The 12,275-nt window shown below is 33.1% G+C and overlaps 1 protein-coding gene across 3 annotated transcripts in view; it reads right to left on the bottom strand.

The window, feature by feature from the left end:
* The window catches only part of CSMD3 (CUB and Sushi multiple domains 3), a 1,542,511-nt gene that overhangs the window by 318,650 nt on the left and 1,211,586 nt on the right, over positions 1-12,275 (bottom strand). For all 3 annotated transcript variants that reach the window (XM_027854053.1, XM_027854054.1, XM_027854055.1), the window contains one exon: positions 4,461-4,655. In XM_027854053.1, the coding sequence (XP_027709854.1) occupies positions 4,461-4,655 (195 nt within the window). The remainder of the gene's footprint in view (positions 1-4,460; positions 4,656-12,275) is intronic.

The raw sequence follows: 12,275 nt of genomic DNA, 5'->3' as shown, positions 1-12,275 counted from the left end.
TGAGTGTATATGTGTGTATATATATATATATATACACATATAAATAAGTATGGATACATAGATATATAGGAGACTTCTATACCCTTCTAGATAAATATGTTGTTCACTCTTTAACCCATTCCCAATGAGAGTAAGGTTCCAGCACTACCTGCCCTACCCTTTATTAGCTTCTTCTGCATCATTTTTTTCCTTTTATGAATGATTTGTATGAGATAATTACTCCTTTTTAACTCTCCCTACATAGCTTTATTTTTTTTTAGAATCACCCCATCATACTCAGTTCAATCCACACCTTTCTTTCAAACTACCCAAATAATGATGACAATCATAAGAGTACTGCTAATATTTTCACATATATGAAGTAAACCATTTGAACTTATTGAGTCCCTTATAATTGGTCTTTAATGTTTACCTTACATTTCTCCTGGATATTATATGTTGAATTTTCCTTTAAGTTCTATTTTTTTTTTTGTCACAAAAACCTCAAAGTCTTTGAGTTTGTTAAATGTTTATTTTTTTCTTATTCAGATTATACCTAACTTTGCTGGGTAAATTACCCTTGGCTGTAACCCCAGCTCTTTTGCTTTACAGAATATAGTATTCAAAGACCTAAGGTCCTTCAATGTAGTAGCTGTTAGGTCTTGTGTAATCCTTATTATAGCTCCATAATATTTAATTTTTTTTCTTGTTGCTTCCAATATTTTCTCCTTAACCTGGGAGCTTTGAAACTTAGCTATGATGCTCCTGTAAGTTTTCCTCCTGGGATCTCTTTCAGGCAGTAATCAGATTTTTTCTATTTTTACTTTGTCTTCTTGTTCTAGAACTTCAGGGCAATTTTCCTTGATAATTTCTTGTAATATTTCATCAAGATTCCTTTTTTCAATCTAATTTCAGGTAGTCTGACTATTCTCATTATTTCTCTCTATCTGTTTTCCAATTAGGCTGTTTTTCTGATGAGATGTTTCACTTTGCCTTCTATTTTTTCATCCTTTTGATTTTGTTTTATGATTTCTTGATGTCTTAGAATGTAATTAGCTTCCCTTTGCTCAATTCTAGTTTTCAAGGATTTTCTTCCTTAAGTTTCTTATTCTCTATTTCCTATTGGTTGACTTTGGTTTCATAATTTTCTTTAACTGCTCTTTTTTTTCTAGTTTTTCCTCACTTTCCCTTATTTGACTTTTAAAGTCCTTTCTCAATTCTTCCAAGAACTCTTTTTTGTGCTTGGAAGCATTTGATGTTTCTCATTGAAAAAGGAATTTTTTTTTTTAGCTCCATTATCTTCCTCTGAATATGAACCCAGATTTTCTCTATTCCCATAGTAACTCCCCAACGGTTGGGTTCTTTTTCCTTTGCTTACTCATTTTTACTTATTTTTGTTTTATTTTGTTTTGTTTTTAGCAGCTATTAGAGTAGTCAAGTTGTAGTTCCGAGGTATATGGAATGATGCCCCAAGCCTTAGACCCTTCTTACTGTTATTTTCTGAGGTCTGTCTCTGTGCCCAATCTTGGGCTCTTCTCTCCACTCCTAAGCCATAGCTAGGGACCTCAGCCACAGTGTCCTGCAAATGATCTTGCTCCCTGCGGTTCCTCCAGTGGCTGCAAACTACAACTGTCCTCTCTGACCAGGAACTGAAATCAAGAACTTTGCTCTCCTGCAAGTGCCCGTAGCCAACAGGGTCCCTGCCCCTCACTAATGAACTTACCAAGTATGTGCTAGATCCTTCTCCTGGCAGCCACAGCTGGGGATGCATCTAATCAGCACAGCTGTGCTTGGCATCTGTCAATAGTAGAAGGTCCTTCAATCTTTTCTTACTTAGCCATTAGAACCCCCATGCTGTAGGTGAGATGAATGTTTCTAAGGCTGAGTCTGCCTCTCAACCCAGCTGCCCCTGGAACTTCTTGTTTGTTGATTCTGCAGAGTCAGCCTGAATGGGTTTGCACTTCACTCAGGCCAAACCTCAGTCCCTGGAGATTGGGTCTTTCCTAGCTAGCATCTTCTCAAATTGCCTTAGGAGGACAATTGCTTTACCCTTTATTTCCACTTCTCTGAGGCAATGTTCTGTCTTTTTTTTTCTTTTGTGGAAGAAGTTTGCAAGGAAATTCTTAGAGGAAAAGAAAATGAGTTACAGGAGAAAACAGACAATAAAACTATGCTGGTGGGGGAACCTCAACTTTCCCCTCCCAGAACTAGATAAATCTAACATAAAATAGACTAGATAGTTCAGGAGATGAATAGAATTTTAGAAAAGTTAGATATGGATAAAATTGAGGAGAAAAATTGGAGGAAATTGAAAGGGTAATGAAAGGAATGTATCTTTTTCTCAGTGTATATGGTGCCTAAGCAAAAATTAACCATGTATTTCAGGGATAAATATCTCAGCCAAATGAAGAAAAGCAGAACTATTAAATTCATCCTTCTCAGATCATAATACAACAAAAATTATATTCAGTAAAGGTCCATAAAAATACAGATTAAAATTTAATCAGAAATTAAATAATCTATTCCTAAAGAATGAGTGAGTCAAAGAATAAATCATAGAAAAAAATCAATAATTTTACTGAAGAAAATGACAATATGTCAAAATACATGGGATGCACCCAAAGAAGTACTTAAGGGAAAATTTACATCTTTAAATGCCTATACTAATAAAATAGAAAAAGAGCAGACCAATGAATTGGGTCTTCACTTCACTAAAAATGCTAGAAAAAGAACAAATAAATCAAATTGGAAATCCTGAAAATCAAAGGATAAATTAATAAAATTGAAAACAAAACGATTGAACTAATAAATAAAACCAGGAGCTGATTTATAAAAAAACCAATACAATAGATAAACCTTTCGTTAATTTAACTTAAAAAACAGAAAGGAGAAAAACAAATAACCAGTATCCAAAATGTAAAGGGTGACACCACCAATGAAGATGAAATTAAAGCAATTATCATGAGCTATTTTGCCCAATAATATGCAAATAAAGCTGACAATCTAAACAAAATAGATGAATATGTACCAAAATATTAATTGTCCAGATTAACAGAAGGGTAAATAGAATAAAATACTTGGGAGTCTACCTGCCAAGACAAACCAAGGAATTATATGAACACAATTACAAAACACATTTCACAAAAATAAAAACATATAAACAATTGGAGAAATATTAATTGTGCATGGGTATGTTGAGCCAATATAATAAAAATGGCATTTCTACCTAAATTTGTTTATTTATTCAGCACCATACCAATCAATTTACCAAAAAAAAATAGAGCTAGAAAAAATAACAAAATTTATTTGGAAGCACAAAATGTCAAGATTATTAAGGGAATCAATAAAAAAAAGAAAGAAGGTCATTTATCAGTACCAGATTTCAAACTGAATGACAAAAGTGGCAATCAGAACAATCTAGTCTTGGATGAAAAATGGAGATGTGGATCAGTGAAATGGATTAGATACACAATACACAGTAGTAAATGACCATAGTAATCTAATGTTTGCCAAACCTAAATTTTTCAAACCCATTATTTTGGGACAAGAAAACACTATTTGACAAAAATTGCTGGGAAACCTGTAAGGTAGTTTGGCAGAAGGTAGGTGTGGACCAACATCTCACACTGTAAACTGAGGTAAAGTCAAAATTTGTATATGATTTAGACATAAAACATGATATCATAAACAAATTAGGGGATCATGAAATATTTTTCCTGTCAGATTTATGCATAAGGGAAGAATTTATGACCAAAAAAGTGATAGCCACATAGGATACAAAATGGATAATTTTTATTACAACAAATAAAAAGGTTTTGCAAATTTCTTTTTAGCCTATCATTGTGAATCCATGTAAATCTTTACTTTATAAACATGCTCCTGTGTGAAAAGTTGTGGTTTTGTCTTCCTGAGTGAATATTTCAGTACTCTAATCTATATTGGGGAAATATCAATCCTATTCTTCATTTAGATGAACAGTTTTTTTTTTTCAGTATACTCTTACCTTACTCCTCTTTGTTCTTTACCCTCAACCATTGTCCTCAATCATGTTATCATTCTTAGGGTCAATTAACTTTTATATTGGTTTCTCTTCATCAAATGTAAACATCTGCCCCTCCTAATTTATTAGTTATGCTTTCATTGCCTTGTTGCAAGCATAAGTTTTATCCCATCAAGGTATTTATGAGATAAATTACTATATCATGGTAAAATTTTGAATTCACTTTGTCTACCTTTCCTGCTCTTTGCTCCATTATACAAACATCCATGGCTATGCTGTTTCTGACTTCCCTATTAATTTCAATTAAGAATTACTGGATACTTCTTCCACTACTCATGGTTCTTTATATATAATACATACTGATAAAGTATTACAAGTGTTGTCATCTAACATTGATTATTTTTGTAAAGTTCATTACTTATTTTTTCTGAAGTCAATAGAAAACTAAGAACAAGATGTAGTTTCAAAATCTACTCCTTACCATGACAGCTTGGTAATGCTCTGTTCCATCCAGGTCTTCCATCATCTCCCATGATGCAAGTAAGTGTTGAATATCCTTGAAGGACATAACCAGCATCACAGTAATATGTGACTGTTGAGCCTAGTTTATAATCCATTCCAAGTCTGGTGCCATTCATTATATTTCCTGGATCAAAGCAGGATTCACGTAGTTTCGCTGTAAAAGAATGTACATATAATTGCAATAATTCATAGTACATAAAATAGTACCAAAAAAAGGGAGAAAATGTGATATAAACAAAGGAGAGGTCCAGGCAAACTACTATGAGAAAAACACAATGCAGTCACCAACCACAGGGTCCATTTCTGTCTACTAAAGAAATGTCTATTCTGGGACTCTGTTGAGAATAATATTGTTTCTACCTATATCTTGTATTTCTGATAAGATTTCTGCCGGTAAAAACTTAAAAACAAAAACAAACCACAGTCTATATAGAAAGACATTCTATTTCAAAGATGAGCAGAACAGAAATGGACAAATTAAAAAATACAATATCAGTTTATCCACACAGACACACAGAGAAACTCTTTTCTGTAGAATTTATTCAACCATGAGGAGAAGTAAAGAGACACCGGAATATTCTGAAATTATAAAGATAAGGAAAAATACTTATCTACTATTACTTGGGAATGACAGATTTAGGTAGAGCTTGATATTTTATTATCTGTTAAACCACAAAATAACAAGCAAATAAGCAGCAAATGACAAATGGAATCATTTTAAATGATAGTTGGAAATCAAGTTGTGTCTTTATAATGCCATTTCAGAAAATAATGCTTTTAGGATAAACCACAAAAGGATTTCCAAGGAAGAAAATGGATTATTATCATTTGATCAATATGTTAATATGTTTAAAAATCATATTGATTTGGTAATAAGAAAAACATTATACAGAATTCTAAAAACTTTAATTTATTTAAAGTGTTAACTAATATACCAAAAACTTCTGTGAAATAAAATCAATCAACTCATTGACAAATATTTATTAAGCATCTGTTATGTGACAGGCACTGTTCTAAGTACTAGGGCTATAAGTACAAAGAATGAACCAATCCCTACCCACAAAGAGCTTACTTTCTATCAGTATACTAATACATCAATATTTCCACGGATCTATGATCTTAGCCGTGTATTATTTCTAATGGCACAGATCACAAACTATCCCATGAAAATCTTGAACCAATCCTTCTATAAATGTTCCATGAGGACCAACTCCCAAATCTGAGAGTCCCTTTCTAGGTCTTTTACCATTATTGGTCATTGGGTTTTTACTTTTTCTTTTGTTTCTAGGAAGATCTTAGGGTTGGTGAAAACCCTACAAAATTCTTTAACGCTACCCAATCTGCTCTCCTCCCCATATTTAATTCTGAACCTATTGTCTTTATGAAGTATCTGTTCAAGGTCTATGTACTGATTGATAAAACCAATGAGCAATCCGACCATCTGTATATTATAATTGGTACAATAAGTACTCCACTTTCTTGGCTATCCCTGTGTAATAATTCTAGCAGTTGTAATTCTCATTCTAAAATATTATGTTTCTTCATTTCATAGAATGAGAACTTATTTATCTTGATGATATTTAGTCATTATTAGAGAGTACATAGTGTACCAAACAGTAGAACACCAGGGCTATTTTTTTGGTTTTTGTCTCTATCTCCAGCTCATAGCTCAGTGCCTTGCATATGAAGGCACTCAATATATTCTTTGAATTTGGCAGAAAAATATAGATTTATTTGTGTACATATATGTATGTATATACACATAATATAAATAAATACAAATATTGATAGAAAGGTAGGTAATAAATTGGGCCTATAATTAAATAAGATGAGGAAAGCATGCATTATTGCATTGGTGACATTTAGCTGTACTTTCAACTATTCTAACTTCTTCCTCAAAAAAAAAAAAAGAAACCAAAAAACAAAGTCCATCTTTCTAACATCTTTAGTCTTCCAGTGATGTTATATGGCTATGGATTACATAAACCTAAAAACAACAAACTCCATAGAATTATTCACTTACTTTTCCTCTTGTGTATTTTTAGTCTGAAATGTTTTAAGTAGCTCTGGATCTTGTGTGTGTGTGTGTGTGTATTTCTTTATGTATATGTATTTGACATACATACATCAAATAATACAGCCTTAAATACTTTTTTCAACAAGGTACTTTCTCTCTTTCTGTGTGTGTGTGTATGTGTGTGTGTGTAGTTTTTTTTTTTTGGCTAGGTAATGGGGTTAAGGGACTTGCCCAGGGTCACACAGCTAGTAAGTGTTATGTGTCTGAGGCTGCATTTGAACTCAGGTCCTCCTGAATCCAGGGCTGGTGCTCTATCCACTGCACCACCTAGCTGCCCCCAAATACCTATTTTGAAGATCAAAAAACAGACCAAGAGAGGTAAAGTGATTTGCCTAAAGTCGCAGTCCTAGTAAATATTTGAGGCATGATTTAAATTCAAATCTTTCTGACTCCAAGTCCAGTGCTGCATCCACTAAACCCCCTACTGGCTATATACACTAACAATGTAATAAAATAATAATATAAATACATAGATAATTATTTATAATTTTTGAACAAAGAGATCACAGTTTCCTCAAACTGACTATGACTTCACATGACTTCTCATTTACTTCTGAAAACACAAAACAATATGTCAGGATAAAAATTAAATTTTGTTCTCAACAATTGTATTCAGTCTTTGAAATATAAAGGCTAGATCAGTTGTATAAGAAAGTAAGATTTTTTTGATCTTTTTTCTTTCTAATTTTTCTATTATTTCCTCAGTCTCTTTGTTCCTCATAGAATTCTCTTTATTTCTTCATAATATGAGTAAAAAAGTTCTCCAAAGAAAGAATTTTTTCTTATATTCTTTTCTCTGTCTTCTTTAGTTTCTCTCAAACCTTCCTCATTAAGTATCCTAAATCTTTCAAAACTGCTATCCTAACGGGAGATTCCTCAACATTCCATTTAGATTTTAAAGTCACAATAAAGTATTATTAGTCTCTTGAAGGAACTATTAGAATTGGTGTGTTTGAGAAGCATTACTAAAGGAATTCTGTGGAGGCTTATGGAGGAAAAATTCATATTATTATGTAGATCAAAATAAAGATGGAATCAAAAAATTCAACTGTTTTCAGAACCCCACACTTGGTGAAGACAACTGACAGACCATTTATTTCAACCAGGATATGAATGAGAATACCCTTTAAAGTATCTCATAAAAATAAATCACCTCCCCCAGGCAGCCCATTCTACTTCTGGATAGCTTATTGTTGAAATAGGGTTTTTTGTTTGTTTGTTTGTTTTGTTTTGTTTTTCCCTGACATTAAACTGAATGTTTCTCTCTGCAACTTCAACATAATATTGTTAATTTTGACCTCTGTAACTAAGCATATCAAGTCTCTTTTACATGATAGCTCTTCAAACACTTTACACTTTCTCTAAAGTTTTCTCTTCACTTGTTTGAGTACTCCATTTACTTCAACCATCCCTCAAATGATCTGTGTTCCAATCTTCTCACCCCATTCAGGACCTATTCTATTCTCTCTTTCTAAAATGTCACACCTTGAACTGAAAACAATAGTCCATACATACCTAAGGTCAAGAGTTCATAAATCCTAGACCTAGAGTTTGAACTTCAGGCCTAGAAAAAGATTAATAAAATATGTCTCTTGGAGAAAACGAAAGAAGAATAAAACAAAACAAAACAAAATCCCATGAATCCTGTACAGTCTCCTATTTAGAGAACAAAGCCAATGAGTTTGTAGGAATGAAAGTACATTGAGAAGTGGTTTTCTTACAGAGTTCCAATATACTTTTGTCTTTTGGGAAAGTCCAAACCACTGGGTTACACTATGAGTCTTCAGAGATTAAGAAAAACTATTAAGAAAAACTTTCTTTACATATAAAGGAAGAAGGTTGAGCAGTACCAGATCTTAAACTATATTATAAGGCAGTAATTATTAAAATTATCTAGTGCTGGCTAGGAAATAGGTAGATCAATGGAATAGAGTAGACATACAATTGACAGAAGCAAATAAACATAATAAATACTTGTATTTGACAAGTAAAAAGACTTAAGAGTTTGGGATAAGAACCTATTATTTGGTAAAAAAAATTGTTGGGAAAACTAGAAATCAGTATGCCAGAAACTGGTCATAGAACAATATCTTAAACCAATTACCAAAATGAGGTCAAAATGGATACATGACCTAGATATAAAGAGAGATTTCACAAGAAAATTAGAATATGGAACATATTACTTCTCAGATTTATGGATAGGTAAACAATTCAAAAATAAACAAGAGAGAAAGCAAAGCTAGGTGTAAAATAGATAATTTCAGTTACATTAAATTTAAAAGGGTTTGAACAAATAAAACAAATGTATCCAAGATCAGAAGGAAAGCAGAAAACTGGGGAAAATTTTTATGGGTCATTTTTATTTTTATCAGATAAAGGTCTCATATCAAAAATATATAAAGCACTTTGTCAAATCTGTGAGAATATGAGTCATTTCTCAATTGATAAATGGTAAAAGGATATGAATAGGCAGTTTTCCAATGAAGAAATCAAAACTATTTATAGTCATATGAAAAAATTCTCTAAATCATTACTGATTAGAGAAATACAAATTGAGATATTTTACACCTACTACATTGGGTAAAATGATTGAAGGGGAAAGTGACAAATATTGGATGGGATATGGAAAAATTAGGACACTAATTCATTGTTGGTGGATTTCTGAAGAGATCCAACCATTTTGGAGAGCAATCTGGAATTATGCTCAAAGAGTTATTAAACTACCCTTTGACCCAGCAATACCACCAATTAGGTTAATTTCCAAAGATGATTAGGGAAAAAGGAAAAGAACCTATATATCCTAAAATGTTTACAGTAGCTCTCTTTGTGGTAGCAAAGAACTCGAAATTGAAAGGATGCCCATCAATTGGGAAATGCTGAACAAGTTGTGGAGTATATGTTTGTGATGGAATACTACTGTGCTATAAGAAACGATAAACTCAATGATCTTAGAAAAACATGGAAAAACTTTAAAAAAAAATGAAGAGTGAAATGAGCAGAACCAAGAAAACAACGTACAGATTAAAAGCAATATTGTTTTAAGAATAACTTTGAGTGAAAAAGCTATTCTGACTATAATAAATACCCAAATTAACTATAAAGGACATATGAAGAAAGACACTATCTGCATCGAGAGAAAGAAATCATACATAGGAGTTTGTATAGAATAATTTTATATATATATTTACATATACATATTTACACACACATACACCCCATTTGTTTATATTGGCAGCCATCTTTAGGGTTTGGTAAGGACAGGGAAGAAAAATAAAGGAAAAATATTGCATATAATTTTATTATATAACTAAAAAGAATAGCAAGTTGTACATAGTAGATTTGCAGTTTCTTGTACAATCACCTTTTTTATTTTACTATGTTATAGAAATGCTTGTTTTATTCCATAATTTAAATATAAATTTTTTTTTAAAAGAAATATGGTCACACTGTACTGAGAGAGTAATATTGACTTGTTCAGTCTTTTTCAGTCATGTCCAACTCTTCATGACTCCATTTGGGATTTTCTTGGCAAAGATACTGGTGTGGTTTGCCTTTTTCTTCTCCATCTCATTTTGTAGATGAGGAAACTGAGGCAAATAGGGTTAAGTGACTTGCTCAGGGTCACATAGCTAGTAAGTGCCTGAAGCCATTTTCATACTTAGGAAGATGAGCCTCCCTGACTCCAGACTTAGTACTCTAGCCACTGGTTTAATGCTTAAGATCAGTACACCTGCCTGCCATATTGTAGCTACTTACTAAATGCTTATTCAATTCCATTCCAATGAAATTACAGGCACAGATTTCACAGGAGAGAGAGATAGACAGAGAAACAAAGACAGATAGACAGACACACATACACATACACACACAGATTTTGTGATTATGGAGACAATAGAACACAAGAGTGGAAATTAGGAAACCTTGGTTTTAGTACTAGCTTTGCTGTCTAAGCAGAGCTTCAGTTTATTTAAATTCTCTAAGTCTTGATTTCCACATCCATAAAATATAGGTGCTGGACTAATTCATTTCACCAAATTAATTTCTCTTGGAAGGGCCTGATAGGTTCTATGGCTTATTTATACTTCTGTATTTCTTTAAAGACTACTATGAGACCATAGCATTTTAAGCATTTTCTGTGGAGTAAGTAATGATTGTTCTATATGCAATGATAATATAGTACATTAAGTTCCAGTGCAGAATTTAGTAACCCTGTCACTCACATTTGAGAAACCTTAGATTTTAACTATACCTAAATTTTGCTTTGGAGACTTTCCTAGATTAAGCCAGATGAAGGCATATAACCAAAGGAAGTGAAAATGACATTTTGGGGTCAATCTCCTTGGATCGGATCTGGTCGTTGGTCCTTAGGGGATGTGGGCCATGAGTTAATATGAACTTGGGGATATTGTCATTTTGTGAATAATTAATTTTACATACTTTAATATGTCACTTACCTACTGAATGTGCCCTAGTCAAATTGGTCACTTATTGCAAATTTATCAAATGAAACAAATGAACAGTTTCTGGAATACTTAAAAAGGAATTCCTTCTGGAAGAGACAAAAGATCACCGAGACGGAGAGACAACTCCTCTTAGTGAGCTATGAAGGAAAGCTCAGAAAGTAGGAAACAACAAGAGCAATCAGACTGAGAACTAAACTGGATCTCCAGTCAAATGAAATGAAACTCAAAAAGGGTGGTCAGGCAAGTAAATAGAAGGCAGAAAAAGGAGATTGCTCTCCTTAAGGCACATAGCAACCTTAGGTTTGCTGGTCAGCCACATTCTGCTCTCTGCCCTCTGCTCTAGTATCTTTATAGAGTCAAAAAAAATCCCTCAAATAAAAACTAGACAGTCCAGGCCTGAGAACTTCTGCTTGTTTTTGCTTTCCATTTGGCTAGATGATTCTGCAGTACTTTCTTGTTGCCAAGCCATTCCACTTGGGAGCAGGACTGAAAAGAGATGGTGCCACTGGTGAATCTGGTGACTCTTTCCTCTCCTCTCCTCTCTCCTCCAACTACCCAAAACACTATACCCCCTTAGAGCTGAATGAATATTTTGGAACTTCAGTTCATGTGCTAAATATATCTAATATATTGGTGTCTTCTTTTCCCCAAAGAAAAGACATGGCCTGAGTCCAGAGGGATTAAATTTTCATTCCATTTTAACACTAACCTGGAATTATAATAAACTAGGCCAACCTTAGTGGTAGAGGGCCTTAGCAAGCACTGGTAAGTGGAGCTGGCAAGAACTTCACTTTTTTTATCAAAAAAAAAAAGTTTCATGCTAATCATACTGATAACATTACTTCCCTATTTGCATCAAAAGCTTGGCAGTGATTAGAATTTTCATAACCCTCAGAGAGCCTGCACCTTAACCACTAATGAACAGCATAAGAATTGTGAGGGACAGACTGCCTGTTTTATTTTTTTTTTTCAATTAGAAGGGTAATTCCTAACTCACTTGATCACAGGGGAGGAGAGATTCCAAACTATTCCTTTTCTCTTTCATGCCCTTTATTCCTCAATCTATCTGAGGCATTGTGGGAGTTGCTAGAAGTAAATAATTTAATTTGCAATGATCTTTTTTTTAACCAACATAATATGGTCAAAGGAGTAAACAGCACTATAAATCCTTAATAATCATCCAACTTATTTATAAGGCTATTTATAGGTGTTCAATCCTCCAAATTCAGAGCAA

Source organism: Vombatus ursinus, unplaced genomic scaffold, assembly GCF_900497805.2.
Source record: "Vombatus ursinus unplaced genomic scaffold, bare-nosed wombat genome assembly UNPS02010284.1, whole genome shotgun sequence".
In the NCBI taxonomy this organism is placed as follows: Eukaryota; Metazoa; Chordata; class Mammalia; order Diprotodontia; family Vombatidae; genus Vombatus; species Vombatus ursinus.
This window is presented reverse-complemented; position numbering and strand designations above follow the sequence as displayed.